The sequence below is a fragment of the Anomaloglossus baeobatrachus genome, chromosome 6 (genome assembly GCF_048569485.1).
Source record: "Anomaloglossus baeobatrachus isolate aAnoBae1 chromosome 6, aAnoBae1.hap1, whole genome shotgun sequence".
Lineage (NCBI taxonomy): Eukaryota > Metazoa > Chordata > Amphibia > Anura > Aromobatidae > Anomaloglossus > Anomaloglossus baeobatrachus.
In genome coordinates this window covers 120,417,612-120,434,846 of record NC_134358.1, presented here as the reverse complement: position 1 = coordinate 120,434,846, position 17,235 = coordinate 120,417,612, and the positions used below count along the sequence as shown (strand labels likewise).

At 50.8% G+C, this 17,235-nt stretch overlaps 1 protein-coding gene across 2 annotated transcripts in view; it reads left to right on the top strand.

Moving 5' to 3' along the window:
• MCMDC2 (minichromosome maintenance domain containing 2) overlaps positions 1-17,235 on the top strand; it is a 125,504-nt gene that overhangs the window by 99,144 nt on the left and 9,125 nt on the right. For both annotated transcript variants that reach the window (XM_075353212.1, XM_075353211.1), the window contains exon 13: positions 7,204-7,313. In XM_075353212.1, coding sequence (XP_075209327.1) covers positions 7,204-7,313 — 110 coding nt within the window. The remainder of the gene's footprint in view (positions 1-7,203; positions 7,314-17,235) is intronic.

Genomic DNA, 17,235 nt, shown 5'->3' with positions numbered 1-17,235 from the left:
CCACCGGAAGGCCCGGACCCGAGCAGCGCAGGCTGCCGACACGGGGGCGACACAACTACACAATAAATTCTAGAATACCCAATGCGTTAGAATCGGGCCACCTTCTAGTGTATGTATGTATGTATGTATGTATGTGTGTGTGTATATATATATATATATATATATATATATATATATATATATATATATATAATATATATATTATATATATATATATATAAAATATACAGCTTATTTTTGGAGTAGGGCTTATTCTCAGGTAAACACGATTGGAGGAAAGTTTACCCCCCAAAAAATGCAAATCCCCTTCCCAGGAAAATCATACTTACCAGACCCCAGGTGTCTGCATTGCTTCCAGGTCCTCCTGCAATCTTCTGCGGTCCTCCCCTGCTTCTGGCTAACACGCTCACATACATCAGATCATGCACACACACACACTCTTCCACATACACGCATCAGATTGCACACACAATCGCTAGGCTCCCCCGACGATGCCAATTTGCCAATTGCGTCCAGCCTCCAGATGATCCTGAGATGCAGTGCAGTGAAGTGCAAGGACCTGTAGAGTAACGCATAGAGGACCTGCGGTGGAACACATCGATGCATTCCACCACAGGTCCTGCGTCCCAGGATCCTCTGTTGGCAGGAAGCAATCGGTATTGCTGGATGTGGTGAGTGTGTCTGTGTGATCTGATGTGTGTGTGTGATGTGTGTTTGATGTGTGTTTGATGTGTGAGTGTGCGTTCCACTGTAGGTCCTCCCATTTCGCATCTGGTGAGTATGATTTGGGGGGTCTTCTGTCTTTATACTCTCTTTTGGTGGTGTCTTGCTTTCTCTAATAAATTGTTCTTTAACTTTTTAGCTATAAGGACATTTCATTATTGAATCGCGACTAGAGCTTATTTTTGGAGTAGGGATTAATAGCGTGTTTCTATTGTGTTGTAGAGAAAAAAAGTATTCAGCTCACCCATGTAAGGTCCTCCAGTCTGCGGTTGATGCACGTAGTCCTGCGGACAGGCAGGTCCAGCTTCAGAGTAAACGGTAATGGAAAATGAATGGGACTCAGCACCAATATGGATGAATAAAAATCTTCATGCTTTATTTGAAAAGTTTAAAAATAAAGAAAAAGGTCACAAATCATCCAAAATCGCCATGCGACTTGCCGTGCGGCTTGACGCGTTTCGGACACAAAAGGGGAATTTAAAAACAGTCCTTAATCATAAGCCATGTAGGATGGGAGGCAAGAGATATATATAGCACCTTAAGAAGCAATGAAATACAAGAGCAAGATGGAAAACAGGAAGGGAGTCCACCCGAAAACCGGTTTTCGGGTGGACTCCCTTCCTGTTTTCCATCTTGCTCTTGTATTTCATTGCTTCTTAAGGTGCTATATATATCTCTTGCCTCCCATCCTACATGGCTTATGATTAAGGACTGTTTTTAAATTCCCCTTTCTTCGGCGCTCCATTGGGAGACCCAGACGATTGGGTGTATAGCTACTGCCTCCGGAGGCCACACAAAGCATTACACTAAAAAGTGTAAGGCCCCTCCCCTTCTGGCTATACACCCCCCGTGGGATCACGGGCTGCTCAGTTTTCAAGCTTTGTGCGAAGGAGGTCAGACATCCACGCATAGCTCCACTGTTTAGTCAGCAGTAGCTGCTGACTATATCGGATGGAAGAAAAGAGGGCCCTTGCTAAAAGGCCCCCAGCATGCTCCCTTCTCACCCCACTCTTGTTGGCGGTGTTTGTAAAGGTTGAGGTACCCATTGCGGGTACGGAGGCTGGAGCCCACATGCTGTTTTCCTTCCCCATCCCCCTGAGGGCTCTGGTGAAGTGGGATCTTACCGACCTCCAGACTCTGAGGCCGGGCTCCATCCACAGACCCGGAGATCCTGCTGGATACGGAGCTGGGTACCGTCAGGGACAAGGCCCTGCAACATTCAGGTACTCTGTGTCCCCGTACAGACAGGCACAGACACACTCCAGCGTTGCTGGGTGTTCTAGTGCTCCGGGGACAGTAGCGCTGCGCGCTTGGGTTATACTCACTGCAGCTTAGTTGAGTGAGTTTATGTGTGGGGAACTACCGCGCCGGCCGCCCCCGGGGACTGCGGCGCGGCTGAGACTTGTGGTGCGCCGGAGACTTCGCGCCGACCGTGCTTTTACGACGGCAGCGCTTATAAATTTAGTCCCCGGCTTCTGCGGCCTAGTTACGTTTCGTTCCCGCCCCCAGCCCTGTCAGTCAGGGAAGGGGAGAGACGCTGTACAATAGTCAGCGCCGAGGGCTGGAGTCTTATTTACATACTCCAGCCCTCTCACTGGGCACAGTGGGACGCCAGTTTCCCGCTCTTTGTCTGCAGCACGCCCACGGCCCGCCCCTCTTCACAGGACGCCGGCAGCCATTCCTGCACGCAGTCTGAGCTGGAGAACGGACATAGCCCTGGGAGACCCAGACAGGGGATTCTGGCGACCACACACCCGCTGTTAAGCGGGCGGTAAGCAGCACCTAGGTGCTGACCCCACTAGTGCCACAGTGTTGTTTTGTGTACTTTTGCCTGTACCTATATATTGCACTGTACGGTCGCTTCTTGGCTTATACCCCTATATTGCTCTGAGGAGACAACAGCATGTCATCCGCAAAAAGCAAGGGTGCCAAGGCACGGGCTTTATATACTGCCTGTACCGCATGTGGGGCTGATCTACCGGCAGGTTCCACTGACCCCCATTGTGTGCAATGTTCGGTCCCTGTGCCACTTCGTCAGCCGGAGTCTATGCTAGTAGTGGCCCAGGCAGAGACGCCTGTGAACCCTGCCCCGGTGACGGGGACAGACTTTGCAGTTTTTGCTGATAAGATGTCTGTGACTATGACAAAAATTCTAGAAACGTTGCAGTCCAGACCGGTCACTCAGACCATGGGCACTGCTGATTCAATGTTCCCCGGTCCCCCTCAGTTGGAACTAATCCGTGCTCCAAGGGGGTCCCAGGCATCACAAGCTGAAGGCTCTGACTCGGACGACAGTCCCAGACAGCCTAAGCGAGCTCGCTGGGAGAGACCCTCGGCGTCATCACGCTGGTCAGGGTCTCAGCGAGAGGATTCTCTGTATGATGAGACAGAGTTAGGTGATCAGGAGTCTAATCCTGAGACTGCTCTCAACCTAGATACCCCTGATGGTGACGCCATGGTGAATGATCTTATAGCGGCCATCAATAGACTGCTGGATATTTCTCCTCCAGCGGAGGAGGCAGCAGCACAGCAGGAGAAATTCCATTTCAGGTATCCCAAACGTAAATTGAGTACCTTTCTGGACCACGCTGACTTCAGAGAAGCAGTCCAGAAACACCATGCTTATCCAGATAAGCGTTTCTCCAAACGTCTTAAGGATACACGTTATCCCTTTCCCCCTGACGTGGTCAAACGCTGGACCCAGTGTCCAAAGGTGGACCCCCCAATCTCCAGGCTTGCGGCGAGATCCGTAGTTGCAGTGGAAGATGGGGCTTCACTTAAAGATGCCAATGACAGACAGATGGTCCTTTGGTTGAAATCTGTCTATGAAGCTATCGGCGCGTCGTTTGCTCCAGCATTCGCAGCCGTGTGGGCACTCCAAGCTATTTCAGCTGGTCTGGCGCAGGTGGACTCTGTCATCAAGGATGCTTATCTCCACGTGCCGATTGCTCCAGAGCATCAGCGTTTTCTACGCTTCGTCATAGGAGACGAACACCTTCAGTTCGTAGCCCTGCCATTTGGTCTGGCGACAGCCCCACGGGTTTTCACCAAGGTCATGGCAGCAGTGGTAGCAGTCTTGCACTCTCAGGGACACTCGGTGATCCCTTACTTGGACGATCTACTTGTCAAGGCACCCTCTCAAGAGGCATGCCAACACAGCCTGAACGTTGCGCTGGAGACTCTCCAGACTTTCGGGTGGATCATCAACTTTTCAAAGTCAAATCTGTCACCGACCCAATCACTAACATATCTTGGCATGGAGTTTCATACTCTCTCAGCGACAGTGAAGCTTCCGATGGACAAGCAACGTTCACTACAGACAGGGGTGCACTCTCTCCTTCAAGGCCAGTCGCACCCCTTAAGACGCCTCATGCACTTCCTGGGGAAGATGGTAGCAGCAATAGAGGCAGTTCCGTTTGCGCAGTTTCATCTGCGCCCACTTCAATGGGACATTCTCCGCCAATGGGACGGGAAGTTGACGTCCTTGGACAGGAAAGTCTCCCTTTCCCAGACGGCCAAGGACTCTCTTCAATGGTGGCTTCTTCCCACCTCATTATCACAAGGAAGGTCCTTCCTACCCCCATCCTGGGCGGTGGTCACGACAGACGCGAGTCTGTCAGGGTGGGGAGCAGTTTTTCTCCACCACAGGGCTCAGGGTACGTGGACTCAGCAGGAGTCCACCCTTCAGATCAATGTTCTGGAAATCAGGGCAGTGTATCTTGCCCTACAAGCGTTCCAGCAGTGGCTGGAAGGAAAGCAGATCCGAATTCAGTCGGACAACTCCACAGCGGTGGCATACATCAACCACCAAGGCGGGACACGCAGTCGGCAAGCCTTCCAGGAAGTCCGGCGGATTCTGATGTGGGTGGAAGCCACGGCCTCCACCATATCCGCAGTTCACATCCCCGGCGTAGAAAACTGGGAAGCGGACTTCCTCAGTCGCCAGGGTATGGACGCAGGGGAATGGTCCCTTCACCCGGACGTGTTTCAGGAAATCTGTCGCCGCTGGGGAAGGCCGGACGTCGACCTAATGGCGTCCCGGCACAACAACAAGGTCCCAACTTTCATGGCACGGTCTCGCGATCACAGAGCTCTGGCGGCAGACGCCTTAGTGCAAGATTGGTCGCAGTTCCAGCTGCCCTATGTTTTTCCCCCTCTGGCACTCTTGCCCAGAGTGCTACGCAAGATCAGGTCCGATTGCCGCCGCGTCCTGCTCGTCGCCCCAGACTGGCCGAGGAGGTCGTGGTATCCGGATCTGTGGCATCTCACGGTCGGCCAACCGTGGGCGCTACCAGACCGGCCAGACTTACTGTCACAAGGGCCGTTTTTCCATCTGAATTCTGCGGCCCTGAACCTGACTGTGTGGCCATTGAGTCCTGGATACTAGCATCTTCAGGATTATCTCAAGGGGTCGTGGCCACCATGAGACAGGCTAGGAAGCCCACGTCTGCTAAGATCTACCACAGAACGTGGAAGATTTTCTTATCCTGGTGCTCGGCACAAGGAGTGTCCCCCTGGCCATTTGCATTGCCTACCTTTCTTTCCTTCCTGCAATCTGGTTTGGAAAAAGGCTTGTCGCTCGGCTCCCTTAAAGGGCAAGTCTCAGCGCTATCGGTATTTTTTCAAAAGCGTCTAGCACGACTCCCTCAGGTACGCACGTTCCTGCAGGGGGTTTGTCACATCGTCCCTCCGTACAAACGGCCGTTAGATCCATGGGATCTGAACAGGGTACTAGTTGCTCTCCAGAAGCCGCCCTTCGAGCCTCTGAAGGCTGTTTCACTTTCTCGACTCTCACAGAAAGTGGCCTTTCTGGTAGCGGTCACGACTCTTCGGAGGGTATCCGAGTTGGCAGCGCTGTCATCCAAAGCTCCCTTCCTGGTTTTTCACCAGGACAAGGTAGTGCTGCGCCCGATTCAGGAGTTTCTCCCTAAGGTGGTATCCTCTTTTCATCTCAATCAGGATATCTCCTTACCTTCCTTTTGTCCTCATCCAGTTCATCGGTATGAAAAGGATTTGCATTTGTTGGATCTCGTGAGAGCACTCAGAATCTACATTTCCCGCACGGCGCCCCTGCGCCGCTCGGATGCACTCTTTGTCCTTGTCGCTGGTAAGCGCAAAGGATCGCAGGCTTCCAAATCCACCCTGGCTCGATGGATCAAGGAACCAATTCTTGAAGCCTACCGTTCTGCTGGGCTTCCGGTTCCATCAGGGCTGAAGGCCCATTCTACCAGAGCCGTGGGTGCGTCCTGGGCATTACGACACCAGGCTACGGCTCAACAGGTGTGCCAGGCAGCTACCTGGTCGAGTCTGCACACTTTCACCAAACATTATCAGGTGCATACCTACGCTTCGGCGGACGCCAGCCTAGGTAGAAGAGTCCTGCAGGCGGCGGTTGCCTCCTCGTAGGGGAGGGCTGGTTTGCAGCTCTAACTTGAGGTATTAATTTACCCACCCAGGGACTGCTTTTGGACGTCCCAATCGTCTGGGTCTCCCAATGGAGCGCCGAAGAAGAAGGGAATTTTGTTACTTACCGTAAATTCCTTTTCTTCTAGCTCCAATTGGGAGACCCAGCACCCGCCCTGTTTCCTTCGGGATTTTTGTTTTTTTCGGGTACACATGTTGTTCATGTTGAACGGTTTCAGTTCTCCGATGTTACTTCGGATTGAATTTGTTTAAACCAGTTATTGGCTTTCCTCCTTCTTGCTTTAGCACTAAAACTGAGCAGCCCGTGATCCCACTGGGGGTGTATATGCAGAAGGGGAGGGGCCTTACACTTTTTAGTGTAATGCTTTGTGTGGCCTCCGGAGGCAGTAGCTATACACCCAATCGTCTGGGTCTCCCAATTGGAGCTAGAAGAAAAGGAATTTACGGTAAGTAACAAAATTCCCTTCTTTGTGTCCGAAACGCGTCAAGCCGCACGGCAAGTCGCATGGCGATTTTGGATGATTTGTGACCTTTTTCTTTATTTTTAAACTTTTCAAATAAAGCATGAAGATTTTTATTCATCCATATTGGTGCTGAGTCCCATTCATTTTCCATTTCTATTGTGTTGTACAGTAGAAGCACAGTGGATAGAACTTAAGGAAATCCCGTGCACACTGTGCTTCTTTTCTCAGCAGCATAAACTGATATGCAGTGCGGCTTTGCGAGCCACAGTATGTCAATTTATGCTGCAAAGACGCAAGTGTTCTCCGCAGGGTGAACACAGACAAACTCTGCAGCACCCCAAACTCTGATCGTGGGCACGGACAGCTGTGGTCCCCTGCAGGCAGCACCTGTGGCCCGGCAGGACAGGGCGCACTGCGTCCAGGAAGCAGTATGTCCTGATAGCATGCACCCACCCTAAGAGGTAATTTGAGCAATTGGCAGGAGGGTCTTGACTCGAATCTCCACCAGTCGGCTCAGAAATAAAACATAAGAAAAAAAATCTCCTAACAGTTTACTTACTCTTTAAGCTGAACAATGTAATACTCATCCTAGGTCCTCAATATCAGAAGCACACGCAAAGTTAAGTTTACGACGAAAGGTGATAGAAGAAGATGCTTTGATTGCCATTTTATTATTTGAAGCCTCTCTTACTTTGAAACATGGTAATTAACCTTGTAACGTGGCAAAGGAAATGTTATAACATCTGTATGTACAGTATTTTGTTCATAGATAACGTGTTGCCATTGTTATTAGTGTAAATGAAGCAAAACACCATAGCATTGTTCAACACTTTACATTTCAGCTCAGTTTTTTATTATACTGCCATATACACAGATCTCTTTATAGCGGTTGTACAGGATTCACAATATATATGTAACGTAGGTCACACCCGCGTAGTAGGGGCAGGAGACACTATAAGGGTATGTGCGCACGTTGCTTTTTACCTGCTTTTTACCTGCTTTTTTGCTGCTTTTTCTTCTGCGCTGTTTAATGCCAAAATGGATGTATTCTTCTATTCAAGCAAAGTCTATGGGAATTTGGGTTTCTTGTTCACACTATGTTGTTCAAAATGCTGCCTTTTTGTGGCCGAACTTTGGTCAAAAACTCAGCTTTGCAGTGCAAAACCCAAATGGCAAAAACAATTGACATGTTGCTTCTTTGAAAAGCTGAGTTTTTGACCAAAGTTCTGCCTCAAAACGGCAGCATTTTGAACAACATAGTGTGAACAAGAAACCCAAATTCCCATAGACTTTGCTTGAATAGAAGAACACATCCATTTTGGCATTAAACAGCGCAGAAGAAAAAGCAGCAAAAAAGCAGGTAAAAAGCAGGTAAAAAGCAACGTGCGCACATACCCTTAGGCTGTGTTCACACACTGCGTTTTTTACCTGCGTTTTTGGTCCGTTTTTGCTGCAGAAATTTCTTGAGAAATTCTTGTAACCTTTCTGCAGACATTCCCCAGCAAAACCTATGGCAAAAAAAAATTAGCTGTGCACACATTGCGTTTTTTTCTTAAGAAAATTCTTTCAGTAGATTTTCTTAAGAAAAATAATGAGCATGTCACTTCTTTTCTGCAGCTAACTGCGTTTTTTGCCATAGATAATTGGCACAATAACGCAGGGAGCAACCAGCGGTAAAAACGCACCAAAAACGCACCAAAAACGCACCAAAAAGCACCGAAAACGCGGCAAAAACGCAGGTGCGTTTTTGGTGCGTTTTTTAACACAGGTGCACTCTTAAGAAATTTCTTAAGAAATTTCTTAAGAAAAATCATTTTTCTAGTGTGAACATAGCCTTAGGCATAGATGTAGATGCCAAGTGGTAGTGTGGATCTTCTGCGGTGTTGGGGTGTCACGGTGCTCCTACCTGGTTTCTGGCGCTCCAAAACCATTCCCAGGGTACATCTAGATAAGATTTATAGGTCTGTAGGAAGAAGGCAGAACAGACATTGGTATAAACAGCCCTAACTGTTTACTAGTTATCCGATAAATGATTCACAACTTTTTCAGCATTTAGCTGCAGCATTGGATTTCCATACAGGCTGGATGGCAACTGGACTGATACTCTGACATGGCAATTCTATACCTGAGGTTTGGCCTTACTACCATGGGTTCTCTGGCTTTAAAGTCTTTAGGGTTATACCTGCACTCTATTGGACTGCATACTATAGCTGACAAGACTCTGGGTGCCACTCACCAGTGTCCAGATGCGTCTGGATTCTGTATTTAGATTCCCTACAGAACGCAGGATACTGCCTTTATATTTCTTCTGTTATCAGTTCTTAGTTGTCAGGAACAGATTGGCGAGATACTCGATCCTAGAAGCCCTTGTACCCTGCTCCTCACCTTTTGCTGGGCCAGTCTCAACTGCCAACTCTCTCTGGTCACCATAGTGACGAGACTATAGAGGATGTTGATAAGACATCCTCCAATACAGTCCCTTGCTGACCCTTATACCGCTACCTGCTGGTCTCCAATGGTATTATAGAACAATAACTTACATTTAAGGCTGGTTTCACACTACGTCTTTTTAACATCCGTTGAAAACGTTATTTCTTCGGCGCTCCATTGGGAGACCCAGACGATTGGGTGTATAGCTACTGCTTCCGGAGGCCACACAAAGTATTACACTAAAAAGTGTAAGGCCCTTCCCCTTCTGCCTATACACCCCCCGTGGGATCACGGGCTGCTCAGTTTTCAAGCTTTGTGCGAAGGAGGTCAGACATCCACGCATAGCTCCACTGTTTTAGTCAGCAGCAGCTGCTGACTATGTCGGATGGAAGAAAAGAGGGCCCATACTAGGGCCCCCAGCATGCTCCCTTCTCACCCCACTCTTGTCGGCGGTGTTTGTTAAGGTTGAGGTACCCATTGCGGGTACGGAGGCTGGAGCCCACATGCTGCTTTCCTTCCCCATCCCCCTGAGGGCTCTGGTGAAGTGGGATCTTACCGGCCTCCAGGCTCTGAGGCCGGGCTCCATCCACAGACCCGGAGATCCTGCTGGAATGGAGCGGAGTATCGTCAGGGACAGGCCCTGCAACGTTAAGGTACTCTGTGTCCCCGTACAGTCTATGCACAGACACACTCCAGCGTTGCTGGGTGTGTTAGTGCGCCGGGGACAGTAGCGCTGCGCGCTTGGGCTTTACTCACTGCAGCTTAGCTGAGTGAGTTTATGTGTCGGGAACTACCGCGCCAGCCGCTGCTGGAGCTGCGGCGCGGCTGAGACTTGTGGTGCGCCGGGGACTTTCGCGCTGCCGCGCTTTTACGACGGCAGCGCTTATAAATCTAGTCCCCGGCTTTTGCGGCCTAGTTACGTTTCGTTCCCGCCCCCAACCCTGCCAGTCAGGGAAGGGGCGAGACGCTGTACAATGATCAGCGCCGAGGGCTGGAGTCTTATTTACATACTCCAGCCCTCTCACTGGGCACAGGGGGACGCCAGTTTCCCGCTCTTGTCTGGGGCACGCCCACGGCCCGCCCCTCTTCACAGGACGCCGGCAGCCATTCCTGCAGGCAATCTAAGCTGGAGAACGGACACAGGCTCTGGGAGACCCAGCAAAGGGATTCTGGCGACCACTTACCCGCTTATGCGGGCGGTAAGCAGCACCTTGGTGCTGACCCCACTATTGCCACAGTGTTTTTTTGTGTACTTTATCCTTGTACTTATATTTGCAAGACCATACACAGACACACGCCAGCATTGCTGGGCGTGTTAGTGCGCCGAGGTCAACAGCGCTGCGCGCTTGGACTATACTCACTGCAGCTTAGCTGAGTGAGTTTATCTGTGGGAAACTGCCGCGCTGGAGGCTGCGGCGCGGCTGAGACTTGTGGCTGTACGGTCGCTTCTTGGCGATATACCCCTAGATAGCTCTGAGGAGACAACAGCATGTCGTCAGCATAGAGCAAGGGGGCCAAGGCACAGGCTTTCTATGCTGTCTGTACCGCACGTGAGGCTGTTTTACCGGCAGGTTCCACTAACCCCTAATGGGTAGAGTCTCTGCTAGTGGTGGCCCAGAGAGGGCCACCTGTGAAACTGTCCAGAGGACAGAGTTTGCAGTTTTTTTGCTGATAAAATGTCTTGGACTATGAACAAAATTCTAGCAACTTTGCAGTCCAGGGCGGTGACTCAGACCATGGGCATTGTTGAATCAAGGCTCCCCGGTCTCCCTCAGTTGGAACTAATCCGTGCTCCAAGGGGGTCCCATACATCCCAGACTGAAGGCTCTGACACGGACGACAGTCCCAGACAGCCTAAGCGAGCTCGCTGGGAGAGACCCTCGACTTCACACACTGGTCAGGGTCTCAGCGAGAGGATTCTCTGTATGATGAGGTAGCTGATCAGGTTTCTGATCCTGAGACCGCTTTCATTCTGGATGCTCCTAATGGGACGCCATGGTGAATGATCTCATAGCGCCCATCAATACACTGGTGGATATTTCTCCCTCAGCCCCTCCAGTGGAGGAGGCAGCTTCAGCAGGAGAAATTCCATTTCAGGTATCCCAAGCGTAAATTCAGTACTTTTTGGGCCTCTCTGACTCAGAGGAGCAGTCCAGAAACACTACGCTTATCCAGACAAGCTTTTCTCCGCCGCGCCATCCTCCATAGTTGCAGTGGAAGATGGGACTTCACTTAAAGATGCCATTGACAGACAGATGGACCTCTGGTTGAAATCTGTCTGTGAAGCTATCGGCGTGTCGTTTGCTCCGGCATTCGCAGCCGTATGGGCACTCCAAGCTATTTCAGCTGGTCTTGCGCAGATAGACACTGTCACACGTACATCTGTGCCGCAGGTGGCGTCCTTAACCTCGCATGCATTGCGACTTACGCTATTCATGCTGTCCTGGACTCTACGAGCCGTACGCCGGTGGCGTACGCCAACTCCGTGGTTTTGCGCAGACCCTTGGGGTTAAGGGAATGGAAGGCAGCTCCTGCTTCCAAAAAGGGCTTAACCAGTTTGCCATTATCTGGTGACAGACTGTTGGCTGAGCGATTGGATGAAATCATTAAACAGGCCAAGGGTAAGGATTCTTCCTTACACCAGCCCAGATCAAACAAAACCCAAGGAAGGACAGTCGACGTTTCGGTCCTTTCCAGGCTCGGGCTGGTCCCAATTTTCCTAGTCCAAAAGGACTCAAAAGGCTCAGAGGGGCTCAGACTCCTGGCGGGCTCAATCACGCCCAAAGAAGGCAGCCGGAGGAACCGCTACCAAGGCGGTTTCCTCATGACTTTCAGCCCTCTCTCTCCGCATCCGCGGTCGGTGGCAGACTCTCCCGCTTTGGCGGCATTTAGCTGCCACAGGTCAAAGACCGGTGGGTGAGAGACATTTTGTCTCACGTGTACAGGATAGAGTTTTGTTCTCGTCCTCCGGCTCGATTCTTCAGAACTTCCCCACCTCTCGACCGAGCCGATGCTCTTCTGCAGGCAGAAGGAGTGATAATCCCTGTTCCTCTTCAGGAACAAGGTCACGGTTTTTACTCCAATCTGGTTGTGGTGCCAAACAAGGACGGCTCTTCCGTTCCGTTCTAGACCTAAAACTGCTCAAAAAGCAGTGTAAACCAGGCGGTTCCGGATGGAATCCCTCCGCTCCGTCATTGCCTCAAGGTCTCAAGGAGATTTCCTAGCATCAAGAGACATCAGGATGCTTATCTCCACGTGCCGATTGCTCCAGAGCACCAGCGTTTGCTGCGATTCGTTATAGAAGACGAGCATCTTCAGTTCGTAGACCTGCCCTTAGGTCTGGCGACAGCCCCACGGGTTTTCACCAAGGTCATGGCAGCAGTGGTAGCAGTCCTGCACTCTCAGGGTCACTCTGTGATCCCTTACTTGGACGATCTACTTGTCAAGGCACCCTCTCAAGAGGCATGCCAACGCAGCCTGAACGTTGCGCTGGAGACTCTCCAGAGTTTCGGGTGGATCATCAACTTTTCAAAGTTAAATCTGACACCGACCCAATCACTGACATATCTTGGCATAGAGTTTTATACTCTCTCAGCGATAGTGAAGCTTCCGCTGGACAAACAGCGTTCACTACAGACGGGGGTGCAGTCTCTCCTTCAAGGCCAGTCACACCCCTTAAGACGCCTCATGCACTTCCTAGCGAAGATGGTAGCAGCAATGGAGGCAGTCCCTTTCGCGCAGTTTCATCTGCGTCCACTTCAATGGGACATTCTCCGCCAAAGCGATGGGAAGTCGACGTCCCTAGACAGGAACGTCTCCCTTTCTCAGACGGTCAAGGACTCTCTTCAGTGGTGACTTCTTCCCACCTCATTGTCAAAAGGAAGGTCCTTCCTACCCCCATCCTGGACGGTGGTCACGACAGACGTGAGTCTGTCAGGGTGGAGAACAGTCTTTCTCCACCACAGGGCTCAGGGTACGTGGACTCAGCAGGAGTCCACCCTTCAGATCAATGTTCTGGAAATCTAAGCAGTGTATCTTGCCCTGCAAGCCTTCCAGCAGTGGCTGGAATGCAAACAGATCCGAGTTCAGTCGGACAACTCCACAGCGGTAGCATACATCAACCACCAAGGCAGAATACGCAGTCGGCAAGCCTCCCAAGAAGTCCGGCGGACTCTGATGTGGGTGGAAGACAGAGCATCCACCATATCCGCAGTTCACATCCCGGGCGTAGAAAACTGGGAAGCAGACTTCCTCAGTCGCCAGGGTATGGACGCAGGGGAATGGTCTCTGCACCCGGACGTGTTTCAGGAAATCTGGGGCCTTCGGGGGAGGCCGGACGTCGACCTAATGGCGTCTAGGCACAACACCAAGGTCACGAGTTTCATGGTGTGGTCTTACGATCAACGAGCTCTGGCGGCAGGCGCCTTAGTTCAGGATGGGTCGCAGTTCCAGCTACCCTATGTGTTTCCCCCTCTGGCACTGTTGCCCAGAGTGCTACGCAAAATCAGCTCCGATTGCCGCCGCGCCATCCTCGTCGCCCCAGACTGGCAGAGGAGGTCGTGGTACCCGGATCTGTGGCATCTCACGGTCGGCCAGCCGTGGGCACTACCAGACCGGCCAAACTTACTGTCCCAAGGGCCGTTTTCCATCTGAATCCTACGGCCCTGAACCTGACTGGGTGGCCATTGAGTCCTGGATCCTAGCGTCTTCAGGATTATCTCATGACGTCATTGCCACCATGTGACGGGCTAGGAAGCCGACGTCTGCCAAGATCTACCACTGGACGTGGAAGATATTCTTACCTTAGGGCTCTGCTCAGGGAGTGTCTCCCTGGCCATTTGCATTGCCTACTTTTCTCTCCTTCCTGCAATCTGGTTGGGAAACAGGTTTGTTGCTCGGCTCCCTTAAAGGACAAGTTCCAGCGCTGTCTGTATTCTTTCAGAAGCGCCTAGCACGACTTCCTCAGGTACGCACGTTCCTGCAGGGGGTTTGTCACATTGTCCCTCCGTACTGAGGCCGTTAGACCCACGGGATCTGAACAGGGTACTAATTGCTTCCCAGAAGCCGCCCTTCGAGCCTCTGAGGGATGTTTCACTTTCTCGACTTCACAGAAAGTGGCCTTTCTGGTAGCGGTCACGTCTCTTCGGAGAGTGTCCGAGCTAGCAGCGCGGTCATCCAAAGCTCCCTTCCTGGTGTTTCACCAAGACAAGGTAGTGCTGCGCCCGATTCCGGAGTTTCTCCCTAAGGTGGTATCCCCTTTTCATCACAATCAGGATATCTCCTTACCTTCCTTTTGTCCTTATCCATTTCATCGATATGAAATGGATTTGCATTGTTGGATCTGGTGAAGAGCACTCAGAATCTACATTTCCCGCACGGCGCCCCTGCGCCGATCGGATGCACTCTTTGTCCTTGTCACTGGTCAGCACAAGGGGTCGCAGGCTGCCAAATCCACCCTGGCTCGATGGATCAAGGAACCAATCCTTGAAGCCTACCGTTCTGCTGGGCTTCCGGTTCCATCAGGGCTGAAGGCCCATTCTACCAGAGCCGTGGGTGCGTCCTGGGCATTACGGCACCAGGATACGGCTCAGCAGGTGTGCCAGGCGGCTACCTGGGCGAGTCTGCACACCTTCACCAAGCGTTATCAGGTGCATGCCTACGCTTAGGCGGATGCCAGCCTAAGTAGAAGAGTCCTGCAGGCGGCGGTTGCCTCCATGTAGGGAAGGGCTGTTTTTACAGTCCAAACTTGAGGTATTAATTTACCCACCCAGGGACTGCTTTTGGACGTCCCAATCGTCTGGGTCTCCCAATGGAGCGCCGAAGAAGAAGGGAATTTTGTTACTTACCGTAAATTCCTTTTCTTCTAGCTCCAATTGGGAGACCCAGCACCCGCCCCTGTTTCCTTCGGGATTTTTGGTTTGTTCGGGTACACATGTTGTTCATGTTGAATGGTTTCAGTTCTCCGATGTTCCTTCGGATTGAATTTGTTTAACCAGTTATTGGCTTTCCTCCTTCTTGCTTTTGCACTAAAACTGAGCAGCCCGTGATCCCACGGGGGGTGTATAGGCAGAAGGGGAAGGGCCTTACACTTTTTAGTGTAATACTTTGTGTGGCCTCCGGAGGCAGTAGCTATACACCCAATCGTCTGGGTCTCCCAATTGGAGCTAGAAGAAAAGGAATTTACGGTAAGTAACAAAATTCCCTTCTTTAACGGAAGTACGGATCCTGTGCAAATCCGTTTTCACTTCAATGCATTTTCAATGGACTCGCGTCCACCTGCGTTCGCATGCGTTTGCGTCCGTTAGACGCAGGATCCGTCCTTTTGCGTTATTTTAACATGTTTCAAAAACGCAACATGTAGCGTTTTTTTGCTTTGTCAAAATAACGCATCTCACAGGATCCTTCACATTGCGCCGCGAGCTGCAATGCATTTCAATGAGTGCTGGATCCTGCCTAGCAGAATGCGTTCAGTTGCGTTGTAACAGGATCCTGCTTTTGTACTGAGCATGCCCAGAAAGTACTGAGCATGCCCAGAACCAGTCTCCAGTGATCTGTCTATCTCTCTACTCCCTCCCTCACCCCCTCTCTCTCTATCTCTGTCTTTCCCCCTTCCTCTCTCTCCCACCTGAGAGCTGCGGACACTCGTAACCAAGGTAAATATCGCGTAACCACTTATCTTAGTTACCCGATGTTTACGTTGGTTACGTGTGCAGGGAGCCCGGCTCCTAGCAGCTGCAGACACTCGTAACCAAGATAAATATCGGGTATCCAAGGCCGATGTTTACCTTGGTTACCAGCGTCTGCAGCTGTCAGAAGCCTCCTCCCAGTCTAGCTCCCCTCACTCCCGATCACATGACTCCAATGCCCGCCCCTAAATATCCAGTGCAGGATCCTGCAAAATAACATATGCGTTTGCATACGTTATTTGCTGTAAAAGCAGGATCCGTACTTCCGCTAAAAAAACGTTTTCAGCGGATGTTAAAAAGACGTAGTGTGAAACTAGCCTAATCTGACAGAATGACACCAGACAATACATGAAAGCAAAAATCATTCCACAGACTCTTATGAATGCAGAAACATTTCTAATGGCCACTTCTGGGTCATTACATACCCTATTGAAGAAGAACCAAGTCACCCCCAGCTTTCTTAAGAGAACTCTGCTAAATAGACGATGGGGCGTTGTCCTGTAACCACCTAAGTGTGTGGTAATGTACATCTGAAAAAATGTCTTTGTCCTATCGTAGTGCAACTTTAACTTATTCCTGTTACTGGTGTTTTAGAACCTCATTTCAGTTCACGAGGATACTCTTCATGCGGCATGTAGCTCCCATCTATGCTAAATTCTCCAACAGAACATGACTTCTTGCATGAGAGACAATATCATCATTTGCAGGTGGTGAAGGCAAAAAGGGTTTCTGCTGAGACCCCGCCGGAACAGTGGTTGTCGATATAGGTATCCTCACCATGATCTGCGGCAACAAGGACAACTGAAGCAACTCAATCAGATTGAGGAAGGAGCGGTCCAGGCAGTATAGTCTCGCATGGGGATAGCCACCACAAACTTCGTGTAGTGGCCAATGACTGTCAAAGCATACCCAAAGCATACCCAAAGCATCTAGGCTCCAGTTTGACATGGTCAAAGGCTACAAGCTCCAAGGGACTCTTGCTCACGATAAGGGTACGCTCACACGAGCGTTGAAATCGGACAAGTGCAATGTTAGTCAATGAGGGAGAGCAGTTGGTCAGCTTTTCTCGCATCCAGATTCTGGATGCGAGAAAAGTAGCAGCATGCTGCGATTTTCTGCGAGAGCCATATCTCTCACACCCATTCAAGTGAATGGGTGTGAGAGATACATCGGACTGTACTCGGATGTTATCCCAGTGCAGTACAATATACGCACAGGCTGACAATGGAGGAGCTGGAGGATTAACCCCTCCCTCTCCTCTGCAGCACTCGCCCTCAGCTTCGCAGCTGTGACCTGATTGCAGGATCGGGTCACAGTTGCATGACACTCAGCTCACGCTCGCAGCAGAGCCTGAGTCAGGGGTTATTAGAATATCACATCCGATGCTTTCGGATGCCATACGCTCATGTGAGTCCAGCCTAAGGTGAAGAGGAGCTTGCTTATTAGGCCTTTCTCCCCTGGCCACAGCACAGGTGAGGCACTATTAACACAAAGCTTCATTGTCAGCT